Below are 14,362 nucleotides of genomic sequence, written 5' to 3' on the forward strand. Positions count from 1 at the left end.
AACAGTGAGGAAGGTCATTGCCATTAGAGGTATTGATGGGCATGAATATGTGTTCATCCTTGCTGTTGTAAAGCATATTGACAGTAAGGGAATACAGGAGAGAGCTCGCCTTCCAAATAGTAACTGTGCAAGCCTAGTATATATAGTAGCCTACACTATACATACCTTTTTTTTTTTTTAGTCAATACTATATTCCTGTGGAGAAATTGCGCAGGCTATGGTGCTGTAAATCAATACCAATGTGTGACTTTGCCATCGGTGCAAAACTAACTGTGTTTCCAAACACCTCAGCTGCTGTTTAGCCAGCTGCCTTCAGCTTTATAAATGTAGCAACAGCTTAAAGTTTTGTGCGTCTTGAATTCCTCCTCTACTTTACTTAAACCTAAGCAAATTGGATTGATTGCTTTTAAAAACATGGGAAGAGGGCAACAAGCAACTTAAAAAGAAATGACCCCAAAATTAGCAAAACATTCTATAAAAAAGTTATATCATTAAGTTATATTATTATTTTCTGTAAAATAAGTGTAAATTTATGATCAAGAGGGGACATGGTGGGGGGGCTCTTCTGTGTAGAGTTGTCTGTGAGTGCTTGTCTATCTCTATGTGTTAGCCCTGCGATAGTCTGGCGACCTATCCAGGGTGTACCCCGCCTCTCGCCCAATGACAGCTGGGATAGGCTGCAGTCTCCCCCCGCAACTCTTACAAGGACAAACGGCTACGGACAATGAATTAATGAATTAATGAATATAATCAAGAGAATAAAAAATATAGTTTTCTGGATTTTTTTTCCCTCATTTTTTGAAAATAGCTAATAATCCTCTCATTTCTTGGTTATATCTTATGAATAATCCACCCCGCAAGTTCATTTTCAAATTATTTACTTGACAACATTTTAAACAATGTTTTTTGTTTTTTGTGGGAAATTTATACCAAGTTGCTCATTATGTCTTTTTCTGTGTTTTGTGAAATAAATCATATCATTTTCTCAGGTTTCAGAGGTTTAAATGCTAGAGAAAGGCATCTGAATGCAGCACAAGAAAACTGATGTCAATCCAAGTGTTAAGAGTTTACCATTAATTTGCTATGTTTTCCCTAAAAGTAAGATATACTGACAGTTTTCTATCCCCTCTCTTTGTTTTCTTACAGTTCTACGTGATGACTTCAGACAAAACCCTGCAGATGTGATCGTTGCAGCGGGAGAGCCGGCAGTCCTCGAGTGTCAACCTCCACGAGGACATCCCGAGCCCACCATATCCTGGAAAAAAGATGGAACAAACATTGATGACCGAGATGAGAGAATCACTGTAAGAATATTTTTCAGTAAACTTCAGTTAGTTATTTCTGACACATAGGCCAATCTATGCATGCCTGAAGTCTGTGTTGTATATAAGGGTTCCGTGTTTAAATGTGCGCGATCGAATGACCCATGATGCAGGTCAAGTCATTACCAACACTTCAGTGTTTTTTGAAAGACTGATTTGTTTGCCTCATTATTCACATATAGCAATTAACAACCCCAAAGCAGCCCATTTTGGTGGCTGCAACCTTTAATGACTGAGGAAGATAGAATCGGCCTTGCTCCCTCACTCAGCAGTGGTGCATTGATTAGGGACAGCCTGCTGATGAAATCAAGTAGAAGAAGCGTACATCAGGGAGGCAGGATGAGCTGACCGGAATCAAAGAGGAGAAAGTTGTACTCTGCAGCAGCAGTGCCTGCAGAATCCAAACAACTCTTTACATTTGATTTGCAACCAAACCACCAATTATTCAGCTTTAATTAAAACAACAACCCAGCCGCCACTGCAGTATCAATCAGCTGCTTGCTTACCAAAGGCCTTTGAATAATCCAAGCTCAAACTGTCTCAATCAAACACAACTTTGTGTCCATAGTCGCTTTTCCTTGAGCAGGAAGAGACTTTTAGTTGTGTTTGATTATACTGATTGGATGTGTACTTTAGGAGAGCACACTGAAAACTCTGATTCAGCGCTCAGCGAACATAAGCAGGTAGTGATGAGGAAGCAGTGGGTCTGGATCCCATTTTCCAAATGTGGCTGGTCGGGTTTTAAGGTTCTGGCTGCACATTGTGCAGTTGTTAAACAGTCAAATAGTTTAGCTCTTAGACTGTAAAGAATAATGGACATAGCCACTGTGACTTCACCCACTGGCATTTCAGCCGTCACCATCTTGGTTTTTGGAGCCAGGAGTCATGATATTTGGAGATGAGGGTGGAGCTGTAGATGAGCGAGGGTTAGATCTGTCTGAGAAGCCGACAACATTATTGGCAGGTAGCCGGTTTCTCAAAGCAGCCCCACCCTTAATTATTATTATTACTAAAAGTTCACAAGTGGGGTATTTACTGATGTATTTTATGTCATAAAACAAAAAGTGAAAGTCTCTTCCGCTTGTGTTAACCACAGATGTTATTTCAGGCATCTAACCAACAACCCATTCAAAAAACCCATTGACTTTGGGACAAGGGAATCTGAGATGCCGAAATGCTAACTGATATCTGAGTTTTAGGACACATTCCTGGGGCAAAGTTATATAATGGCCTCAAGAGTCCATTTGAAGAGCAACAGTTTTTGGCACTTCCATGGTAGCTTCATTTTTCAGTCCTGGATGTTGCAGCATAGTTTGGCCCCTAAGTGCTGAGGATGACTAACTCCACAGTACAGTCACAGACAATCAGATTGTCCCAAATAATAAATACAAAGTACTAATAAAGTACTTTGTCCCGGGCTGGTTGTGCTCAATACATTTTCATTACTGGTAAAGCTGAAACTAATTTATCGCTGTTGGCTGTTTTCAACGGACGACTGTACATGACTGAACACAGTTTTGCTCAGTAGGGGCCAGTTGAGGTTGCATGCACTGAGCAGTTGATCACAGCTCAAACACAAAAACAGTGTGAGTATTCTTTCTCTCTCACAGTTTTTTTTCTGAGTCGCACAGGCAGAAGATTAAGAGTCCGTGTCTGGCCGCTGAGCAGCATAATTGAAAGAAACAAGCGCATAATCTAGTTTAAAGAGAATCAAATCATATCTGCCCCTGGGTTAGATCAGGCTTTACTGATAAGCACGAAAGTGCTGTGCCACATATTGAACTCCTGTGGCCTTTTAATTTACTATCTGTCTTATGTTTACTGCATATTTGGATAATGTATCATGTATTTACTGAATTTACACCTTACTTCCTATTTGTACTGTTGCACTATAGATGGTATTTACAGGCAAGAAAATCTTATTTTTCCCTAAAATTACATTTTAGATAATACTTGATACTGGTACTTGATCTTGCTCCTCTATAAAATAGAATGGAAATATTGCATACGTTTTCACTTTCTATTATTACCTAATGGCAAACTACCTCCTGCTGTTAACTGTAAGTGCTAGAGGTACTTTGAGGACACAGCAGCCCTGTTTCAACTAAGTATTATGCATGGCTCCTGCGCACATGGCCTTTCCTATAATTATATTTTAGCCCCACTGAATCCAACACACACAGTATTCCTTTGTTTATAAATCATTTCTGCAATAACATCCATCCTACCCCCTGCATGGTGGAAGTGTGCACTTATTCTCACTGCTGCATGTGTGTTTTTGTGCACTGATGGGTGAAATCCTCTGACTAAATGTTGTGAACGCTGCTGCTGCTGCTGTAACACAGCAGGCGAAATAACTCCAAGTTGTGTCCTTGTAGCCTGCAGCAGTGTCGGGCCTTCTGTGGGACTGAAAACGGACTCTAGTAGATTTAACAGAGCTACGTCGACCAGCTGGTGTTGCTCACTGTAAACTTCCCGTCAAGCACAAAACCTCGCAGACTGAGTGTTCCCAAATGACCACTTTTAAAGTAGCGGTAGACGTCATGTATGACTATCTAAGTGTGTGTAATCAACTGTGGTGACAGATGGGAGTCTCCTGTGGACACCCATGTTAATAGATCAAGTTGTATTTGACAAAAGACAATCACAGGGCGATGTCTAGAGTTTGTTTATGGTATAGTGTATGTGGTGTGAGTGACTATAGACCGAATCTCAGTGATGTTGCGCTTCAACAGAAGTCACTTCCGGGTAGAAAACTGGCTACTGTTTTGAATTGCGTAGATATGTAAATTTGGCAAAACTGTTTTTTTCTGTTGTCATTTTCAGTCATAACTGTAACACATAAATGTAGATTTAAAACAGTGGTTCCACCTATTTGACATTACTCTTGTGCTTATTTTATGAACTGTGTTGTTTTGCTATCATCTTTAATAACCAAATCCACCAACACAGGAGCTTAACAATGGACTGCATTGGACGGTAAAACATATTTTAGCCACTTTTAAAAAATGAACATCAGTTTAAGAGTACACTTTAATGTGTTTTAGTGTACACATATTTGAAAATTTGCTCTGCTTAACCTTAAACAATAGCTGATCGAGGCAGGTAGACCAGCAACTCAGCCATTCAGTGGAATTAAATTATTTATCTCAAAGGAGTCTGGTGTTTTTGATATAACTGCTTCAAATTCCCCTCTGTAAGGGCTGTCTTTTGACAAGGTAAAGAGGTGAAAAATTCTAACTGTAGCGCATACTTAACCCTATTAAACATGTGCAAAATGGCCTGAGTCATTTCAAAAACGTTGGAAGCAAGCAATGAGCAACGGAAGCAGATATAAACAAAAGAATTTGCAAAAAAATTAGTAAAATGTACAAGAAAATTACCCAAAATTAGTTTTTTAAAAAAGTATTTAAAAAACAAACTAATGAGGAAATGTCTTGGAAAAAGTGCTTAAAATGTCTAATGATTCTGTAACACAATCACTAACACAAAATATGGAATTATGATAATCAGAAATATTTTTTTTTTCATTAGTAACCCCCCCCCCCCCCCCCCCCCTTAAACATTTTTCCCTAGTTTTTCAAAAAATAATTTTCTAACTCTAACTTTCCAACTTGAGGAACATTTCTTACTAAGTTGCTTGTGTCCCTTTTTATCAGTTCTTAAAGAGAAATTGCACTAATCACGGTTCAAAGGTTTAAATAAGTAAAAAATACTTGATTATATGTACATGATGCTGCATATTTCTGTCTGGGAGTTATTGTAAATACACTTTGTGATTCGGTCTATAGGACTGTTGAAAGGGAAGCAGAAGGAGGAATTTTTATAATGTGATGAACAGCTGAGCTCTTCAAAGGCCCCCCCTCATCCAGCCTGCATTGTTGTGTTTGCCTCAGTCCATTCCTCCCGCTGTGCAACATGCTGGAACGTGCAGTCTCCTTGGTGATCACTGGTGATCAGAGCGAGGTCCCAAACCACCTGCAACGGGGATTTTCTCTCTGTGCTGCTCTTAACTGGGATGGGCCGGCTTGACTTTGGTGGCTGCAGCATGAACTTCAGAGAGAGGCAGACACATCAGAGGGAACCCTTCTGTTTTTCTATCTATTTTAGTCAGCTGTGTGTAAACACCAATGACATGCTGTGTGCCATCTCACATATATTCATGACTTCATGTGGGGCGGTTGTGAAAAGTTTCCCACCGAGCCATAAAGAGTGAGCTCAAGCAAATACCCTGTAATGCTGCTGCAGCTGGCCGCATTCCTCTTAACTTTGTCAAACAGCTCTTACAGGGACAATGAGTAAAGGATAAATAAACAGAAACAGGGAAAATGCCAGTATTTAAGCCCACATCATTGTCTGCTCGGAGCAAGTGTTTGTTGGCGACATCATAAACGGCTAAAATGCGGCACATTGTCCTCCTCCTTTTGTGTGGTAGTTGTGGCTAATTATCAGCCTGGAAAATGAACTGCTGTGTGAATACCAACAGAATGCACACTGAATAGAGGCCTTTTTTCATTATCAGCATTGCCAAATGACATGAGACAAAAGGCAACAGGATAGAGCCATCTCCCTGTAATGCAGGGATAATGGTCAGATTGTTGGGGCTTTCAGCAGCCTGTGTGTTTTCGCAGAGAGGATATGCATGCAGAGAAAAAGAGGGCCGCTGCTGCATTCATTTACTTGCTCTCAGAGTCCCCCGCTGCTCTGGCACTCCAAAAATGCCTGTGGAGAATGGGAAACTGCCACAGACACACAGAGGTAAGAATATAGAGAGAGTGGACGCAGCCTTAAGTGGATCCTCATGTCAAAGCCCTGTGGACCCAACAGTACACCCCCCTCCTTTTTCTCTGCTGTATGGTCTGCCCTGACCTTGGGCCTTTGTGAGTGTCACAGTGTTTTAGCCGTTAAGCCTTTCCTCAAACAAACAGTAACATAATGATACTTCAAACCCCTCCAGCACCACAGGGTGCCCTAAATAAGCCAGCTTTCTACAGCCTCTTCAAGTCTGTCTGCCCTCTTGCTTTACCATGAATATTAAACAGGGGTGAAGGAATGCCTCAGAACTGGAAGAATGTGTCCGGCTACAAAGTTGTCCTTCAAGGTTTTTTTTATAAAAACTAAAATCCCCACTGCTTTAAAGGAACAGTGTGTAAGATTTAGAGAGATACATTGGCAGAAATGGAATATAATAAAATAAGTTGTTGTTTTTAGTGTATAATCACCAGAAAATAAGAATAGTTTTGTTCTCCTTACTTTAGAATGAGCCATTTATACATAAGGACCCCATAGATTTAACGAGTTGCTCAGAGGCACATGAATCAAAAAATGCTCTACTTCTGCACTTTGAAAGTACCTGGACCCAGCTCTCCTAGAGCATGCGGCCTACAGAGTTATGGCGGCTGACCACGGTTGAGTGTGCCCCTAACTTCCACCAGCGGAGCGGCTGACTTTCAGTTGAGCACCCTGCTAGCTTAAACGGTGATCAAACAATTTTATCTTGCAGCTCTTGTAGACTTTCCAAATGTTATTGAACTGAATGGATTAGATCCTAATTGTGAAATTAGTCATTTCGTGGAGGTTTTGACGCTCACAAAAATGTATCTACCGATTACAGACATCTCTTTCCCAATGTAAGTCAGTGGGAAAAAGTATTTCTGGGCCGCTTAGCATCATGTGACAGGTGTGGAAGTTGTACTACCACTTTCGGCCACTATGATAAATTTACTTGGACAAACCAAACTCTGGCACCAGATATGTTCATTCACGATTTCACATCAGCCACCGTAGTAAGAAGCAGTTACACTGTTTGCAATTTAATATTCATTTATGTCTCTAGCTGTTAAAATCACAGAATCTGTTTTAGAGAAAAAGCGACCTTTGTGGATAATTCGGCTTCCGGTTAAAACCCTTTTAACGTCTGGATCTTACATTATCAGGGAAAAAAGGTGACATCACATTCGTGTTGGACCAGCCGCCTGCAGCAACTTGCCAAAGTGCATTGGAAATATATGGATTTTTAAACTGAACTGCTTTATTCGGTTTTCGATCAGTTGAAATCACCGGGTCTGCTTGTTGTGGAAAGAAAAAGACCTTTACAGATAATTCAGCTCACTGTAAAAACCTCCTGGACGTCTGGATTAGAAAAAGGTGTGCACACATTAATTTATAAGAGAAAAGGAATGAACATGTTGTGGACTAGCACACCGTCCCTGAGATTCCATACCGCATTGGAGATTCATGGATTTCTAATGTGAAACCACTTTATTCAGTGTTCATAGCTGTTTTAGTTACCTGCTTTGTTTGTTTTAGAGAGGAGAGATGACCTCTGTGGATAATTTCGCTCCCAATAAATGAAGGAATTCTCACTGTGAGAAGGTTTAGCTGGTTGCAATCTACAATTCACCGCTAGATGCCACCAAATCCCTCTAAATTTTTCACACATCACCTTTAAGTTTCGTCATGTTCAAGTGATGAAAACTTGATTGGACGGGTATGCAAAGTGCAATGATTTACTGAGACGTGTCACAGCTCACAAGTGCACACACATGTAGAAGGACTTGAGTTTAACATGGTAGTCACGCATTGGCAATATTGTGTGTCAAGCTCTCTGTCAGTGGTACCCTAATGAGGGTATCGATTACATGCTTGCAGGTGGTGGTCCTGCTCTCGCAGGCTGATGTGTACATTTAAAACCTTAAGCCCCCATCAAGGCAAAGAGATCACTGGTGCACCACGCTATTGTCTGTGTCCACGCTGACTGGCATGGCTGTGAGCTGAGAGAAGGGCTGAGGGGCCTGCGTCGGGGCCGGGGCTGCCTTTCTGACTGCCTGAGAACAAAGCACCTCCTCTGGCCTGTAATCAAAGCCCTGGGAAATAACAGACATGACATTCACCTGGACAAACACACATTCCCTTCTGGGTGTGTATGCTGTTCATGTGAATGTATGTTCACCTGCTCTCACTTGTATGCACACATGGGAAAAAAAATTCCAAGAAACCTATTCTTTAAAACATTCCCCACGATAATAGACAAAACTGTCCTGAAGTGCTGTGAGGAGACTGGTGAAGTGCTCGCAGTCCTGCAGTGCCTCAGGTGTTTCCTCGGGGACCTGCGGTTGTGTTGGATTGAGAAAGTGTTCTTTGGCTCAGCTTACCCTAAAGGAGGAGCAGGCCAACTGATAGTGATTTAGACTTCAAGTGGGAACTGAGTGGGAACACGAAAAACAGCTCGAGAGACAGAGTGGTCCAGTTTGTCTCCATCTCTGTGCGCTCAGAGCGAAAAAAACAATAAAAAACGCTCTTTAGCACCAAGCCATTATCTGTTTGTGAGTGCATTTCAGCATGAAGTTGTAATGGCCTTTTGGTAAGTAAGTGCTCACAGGCATTCTTAAATGCAATCAGGAAATGTTTTGTAATGCTCGAGCTATGCTGTTTTCTGTTTTCTCTGTGTCAACCACAGGCCCCAAGTGTCTTTCACACTCTAATATTGCTGTTTTTCCTCTCCGTGATAAGCCTCTCACCTCCTCTTCTATTCCCCTCAGATACGCGGAGGCAAGTTGATGATCACAAATGCCCGGAAGACGGATGCTGGGAAGTACGTGTGTGTCGGCACAAACATGGTCGGAGAACGTGAAAGTGAAATAGCTGAACTTACAGTGCTTGGTAATTCATCTTTTTTTTCTCCATTAGAGCATCTCAGTCTGTTGCTCAGTTTGCTCTCTCTCTCTCTCTCTCTCTCTCTCTCTCCACATACACCCCTGCACATGCACATGCACATATTTTGTTTCTGTTTTTCTGCACTGCAGTGAGAAACAGAATCCAGATGTTAAGCTCTAATTGTCTATCTCCCGGGGAACTAAATGGTGTCACCGACCTTTATCAGATAGAGTGTGATATGACCTCCAATCTCACACTTAACTGTGAATCCCATACTGGCCTCAGCAGCTTCTCTCCTGTGACCAGCTGCACCCTATTTCATCACAAGTGACCTCTGACCCTGGTTCTCTCCTGTGTCCCGAGTACAGAGCATGTCCAGACTCCTGATTTTATCACCAGCTTTTTCACTTCCTCCACCGCTTCTCCCAAATGACCTCTTATGATCGGTCAGAGGGAACAATAACAAAGTCAACTTTGTAAAGATAAATAATTATACTGAAATAATGCTGTCGGGGCTTAAATGAGGCCAGCTCCTGGCTTTTGTGTTAGTCCATCTGAGCGAGTAACCCAGAAACTCTGGTTAATCATAAACTACTCCGGTTAGTTTTTGGGATCAAGTCCGATGGAACATGTCCAGAGCTGGTGTTTGTTTTTTTTTTTTTATGTGGGTTTTTTAGCCCAAGAGAATATAAAAAAATAAACATTGCAAGTGTTGGGGTTATGAGCAGATTCTGAGACAATGGGCCCCTGGGCTCAGACATGGACCCCACCACCTCTCCTACAGAGAGTTTCTTGTCCTCTTGTTGTAGTTGTCAAACATCATTTTGAGTATTGTGGCTTCTTTATGGAAATTTAGTGTCTTTTTTGATTGTTTTGTGTTACTCAGTAGTCATTTTTATGTTTCTTTGTTGTTATTTGGTGTCTTTGAGGTCATTTTACATCTGTTTTGGTTATTTTTTGTGTTTTTTGGAATGGAGGTTGTATTGTGTTTCTTTGTGTGTCATTTTGTGTCCCTTTGCAGTAATTTTATGTCTCTTATTGGTCATGTTGTGTTGCCAATTTCATATCTCTTTTGGTTATTTTTAAAGTTGTTTGTATCTTTTTTGTCCATTTTATGTCATTTTGAGGTTGTTGTGTGTCTTTTTGTCATTTTGTGTCTCTTCGAGGTCATTAAGTGTGCCTTTGTCATTCCTTTGCATCCTTTTTTGATCATTTTTTAGTCTGTTCTTGGTTGGTACCTGTTCATTTGAGTGACATTTTTGCAGGTGAAGGCCAGAGGGGCCCCTTAGACTTTTGGCCCGCAGGCCTTTGCTTCTTAGCCCCGCTCAGTAATCTATCCATGGTTGTGGTGACCCTGTATTAGGGATTTAGAGACCAGTGAGAGTCAGAACTGGACTTGATGGTGAGGGGTTAACAAGATGACTGACTTTCTGTGTCAGATCTTGTTCCGTGTGCTGTCTTCAATTAATTTAGAGCCAAGTCATGTGTAGTTAAAACCATACTGTACCACAAATTAGTCTCCTGTGCTTAATTTTGTCTTGTGACTTATGTGTGCTGTCTAGTCTGTGAAGTCTATGGTGTATTCTTGTTCTTTTTAACCTGCGTCCTTCTCCCTAAATTGGCTATTACCTTGTTATTTCAAGTCTGTGTAAAACTAAATTAGATTATTTCATATTATTTCATCATTTCCATTCCAGGACACCTCACAGGACCTAAAATCAAACTTCAAGATGGCTTTTTCCACTGGGTTTTATTCAATTTCCAATTTCATTTCAAACTTAGCTCTAAAGCCTGACAATAAAGAACAAAACCAAGATTTATTGAGGGAATCAAAGCAACAGATTTAATGACTTCCACTTAATCAAAACATTATTCCACTACTACCGTGCTGTACTCTGATTTTCAATTTGTATACTGTTTTTCATTTTCGCAGAGCGTCCAAGCTTTGTGCGTCGCCCAGGCAGTCAGGTGGTGTTAGTGGACCAGAGTGTAGAGTTCAGGTGTGAGGCCCGTGGCGACCCAGTTCCCACCGTGCGCTGGAGGAAAGACGATGGTGACCTGCCCAAAGGAAGGTATGACTCATCAACTAGTCTCCTTTCATTACACAATACCTTTGTTCCTCTCCATCTCCGCCTCTTTTATTTTTGATCCTCTGCTTGCTTTTGTCTATCGTCAGCTGGAGCATGATGTTTTGAATCTGTTTATAAAAAGTTTTTGTGTAAATGACGACCATAGATACATGGAAATCTGTTTGAATCTAGGTATGAGATTCGTGAGGACCACACCCTGAAGATCCGTCGTCTGACCTCAGCTGATGTCGGCTCCTACACCTGCGTGGTAGAGAACATGGTGGGCAAGGCGGAGGCGTCAGCCACACTCACCGTCCACGGTAAGACAGAGAGAATGCAATTGCAAGTCTTAGTTTGACAATATTCACTTGGCCAGATATCTCATTTACAGCCCCTCAGACAGCTATTCTAAATTCATTTCCATTTTGGGTTATTGTGCAGCCTGATTCAAATGCAATTTAGTGCGGGGACATTGCCATAATAGCCTTCAGCTTTAGCACTACGCGGTCATCACTTTCAACTATTTTCTCTCAATTAGCTGATTGATTTCTAATAAAAAGAAACGCAAAAATCCATAATAGCTGTAGACCTGTGCACATGGGAGCTCAACAGCAATCGATTTCATTTGCCCTATACAAGTGGCATTTCTCCGGAGGCCTGTCTTCCGTCATGTTTTAAGACATACAGTGCTATTTGTGAACCTATGGAATATCCGTGTGTCTCCTGTGGCCCTCTCCATTGGACGTCTTATTAACACAGTTGGAATATAAAGCAGCCGGTCACAGAGTGTGAACATTCAGAAAGAAACCATTGAGAGGAACTGGGGGGCTGGGATCACCCTTAAACCCTCCTGAGAATCGGAGGAACACAGGGGCCATTTAACGCCAAACTAATGGGAATGTTGGGAGTCTGGTGAGAGAAGAAGGGAGGGATGGAGGAGGAGGCTCAGTGGATGGGAGATGGGGATTGGATGGGAGGATAGTGAGTATGTTGGTCTCGGTGGCGGCTCAGCACTGATGCAGAACGGGTTGGGAATTGGGGCTGGGGGGCGATTGTGGTGAAGTGGATAGAGGGGGAGCGAGGTTTTTGTGGTGAGGTCAGTCATATTAATGTCACTCCCAGCAGTCTCAACGCAGCGGAGATATAAAGAGACAAGGTGATTTCATTCTTCAGCCAACCCCCACACGCGAATACTTCATCTTCACATGGCTACCCTTTGCAATTTATTCTTGATTTTCTCCTCAAGACAGCAGTCTTTAGATTGGTTTTGAAGAGCAAGATTAGGCCCACCTGCCAATAAACCCATCAATATATCTGCTTCTCTTATTGCCTTTTTTTTCACTCTTTTCCCTCTTCCTGATGAAAGCTTAGATAATGAAAGGGAACGGCATTGATGCACTGGTTCAATAAGCTGTTCTCTGGGCTTAGAATCATATTTGAAATGCTAAAACCTTCCTTGTCCTCAGTGGAAATGAAATGTCTTAACTTCAGGCCAATTCCCTGTTGCCTGCATGTAGAAGCAAGGCCTTCTTTTCACACATCATGCCTTTCAATCCCCGTGTTATAAGAGTTGGAGAGGCATGAAAACCAAAGTAAAGGCACTTAAATAGATTACACTTTGGCAAAGAGGAACCTCTGCTGTACATTTAAGGGACAAATGCCGACGCTTTTCTAGAGAGTAAGATCAGTTGAGAGCATACGCACAGAAACTCGTTTTTGCTGATCGCACTCTAGGGCAGCAACAAAGTTCCCCATTTATACCGCCCCTGCACTTTTACACAGAACCAACTGACGGCAGCATCATTCCGCTGCTGTGTGTGAATATACACTGCTTTGTGGCATCCCACAATTAAAGGAGGCGTGACGTAAAAAAAAATTATCAATGCATAACATTTCTGTTACATTGCAGTTGATCTCGTCATCTGCTCAGAGGGTAAAGAGCTCCTGAATCTCATTGTTTTCCCAGTTTGCAAACATTTATGGCCGCCGTTCTTCTTTTTTGAATTAGCCGCTATGCTAACAGTTGCTTTTTAAATCTCCCATGGTGGGTCGCACGCATAAAGATGTTGTCAAAATGTCACACAGGTTCTGTCCATGGTCACGCCTTTCCAGCTTTACATTTTGCAGAGACCTTGTTTTTGGGCTCTTACTACTTTTGTTCCCGCTTCAGACGCTAGACCACTCTGTCGCCCCTTTTTGTAACTGGATGTTTTATACAGAATGGTGAGGCACCATAATGGCTTGATATTCCTGCCTATAATAGGCAGTGTAAATGCGGCTTTAGCTAAATATTTACAAACTGTGTTGTTCCACATCTTGTCAATAGGGGGTGCAGCAGCACCGTCAGCACCCACCTTCCTGCACCCTTTGGTGAGAGGCATGACGTGAATCCTCATTCTACTCTGTTGCTTAGAGCAGACTCATGCCTGAACCTCTGAGCTTCCAAAGTTCCTAGAACCGTTTCCATCTCCTTTTCAGTTCCCTGAGCTTCATTCAGACCAGGACGTGAGGAGGCCAGGGAGGCTGTGGGCACTTAGTAGTCCAGCTAATTAAAGACAAGCAGGCCAAAGTCCCACGCCCGGAAATGACATGCTTCTAATTACAGATGCGGGCGCAGGAAAGGAAAGAAAGGCCGAGTAATTGTAGGTCTAAACGGGCCAAAGTAGCGGAACGATGTATAGGTAGTGAGATGTCGCTGTGGAAGTGAAGACAACAGTAATATGGGGGACAGGAGTTTAGTCTGTGGCTTTAGTGGGCAATGCTGTCGCCCTACATCAAGAGTCAAAGTATGGCAAGAGTTCTGCATAAGAATAACTGAGCAGCTGAATAATATAATTTCAAGTGTAGTGAGCCACTGGCAGAGAGAATGACACCACAAAATGGTAATCGGATATTTAAGGCCAGAGAGGAAATAATGTAAATACGCTTTGAACTTTTTTCTGCTAAATCTGCTGTGATGTATAAATGGGCGATAAAACCCATTGAATTAAAATTGGATTTGTTCGAAAGACTGGTTAAATATAGAAGTCATTCTCTGCAGCTTCATTATAAAATGTGCTTATTATTGCAGTATGTGATGTTAAAAAATACAAGACACACAGTTTTGAAGAAGCAAATCCCTTGTAAGATCTGGGCAGTTTATAAGGAGAGTCCGACTCTGTGTGGACAGAGGGCGATTTTCACACCTCCCATGGTCAGTGAACAATGTCGACATTGTGGAAGCAGTTCCCCGGGCTGTTTTTCTTTCAGTGCTCTGCTCTCGTTACTAACTTAATCAGTGAATTATTGTCTTACACACGTGTTTGTCAGCCCTGC

General features: G+C 41.9%; 1 protein-coding gene across 3 annotated transcripts in view; it reads left to right on the forward strand.

The window, feature by feature from the left end:
• robo1 (roundabout, axon guidance receptor, homolog 1 (Drosophila)) overlaps positions 1 to 14,362 on the forward strand; it is a 289,841-nt gene that overhangs the window by 216,569 nt on the left and 58,910 nt on the right. For all 3 annotated transcript variants that reach the window (XM_042486206.1, XM_042486207.1, XM_042486208.1), the window contains 4 exons: positions 1,147 to 1,304; positions 8,864 to 8,984; positions 10,912 to 11,050; positions 11,240 to 11,367. In XM_042486206.1, the coding sequence (XP_042342140.1) occupies positions 1,147 to 1,304; positions 8,864 to 8,984; positions 10,912 to 11,050; positions 11,240 to 11,367 (546 nt within the window). The remainder of the gene's footprint in view (positions 1 to 1,146; positions 1,305 to 8,863; positions 8,985 to 10,911; positions 11,051 to 11,239; positions 11,368 to 14,362) is intronic.

This window comes from Plectropomus leopardus, chromosome 5 (assembly GCF_008729295.1).
Source record: "Plectropomus leopardus isolate mb chromosome 5, YSFRI_Pleo_2.0, whole genome shotgun sequence".
In the NCBI taxonomy this organism is placed as follows: Eukaryota; Metazoa; Chordata; class Actinopteri; order Perciformes; family Serranidae; genus Plectropomus; species Plectropomus leopardus.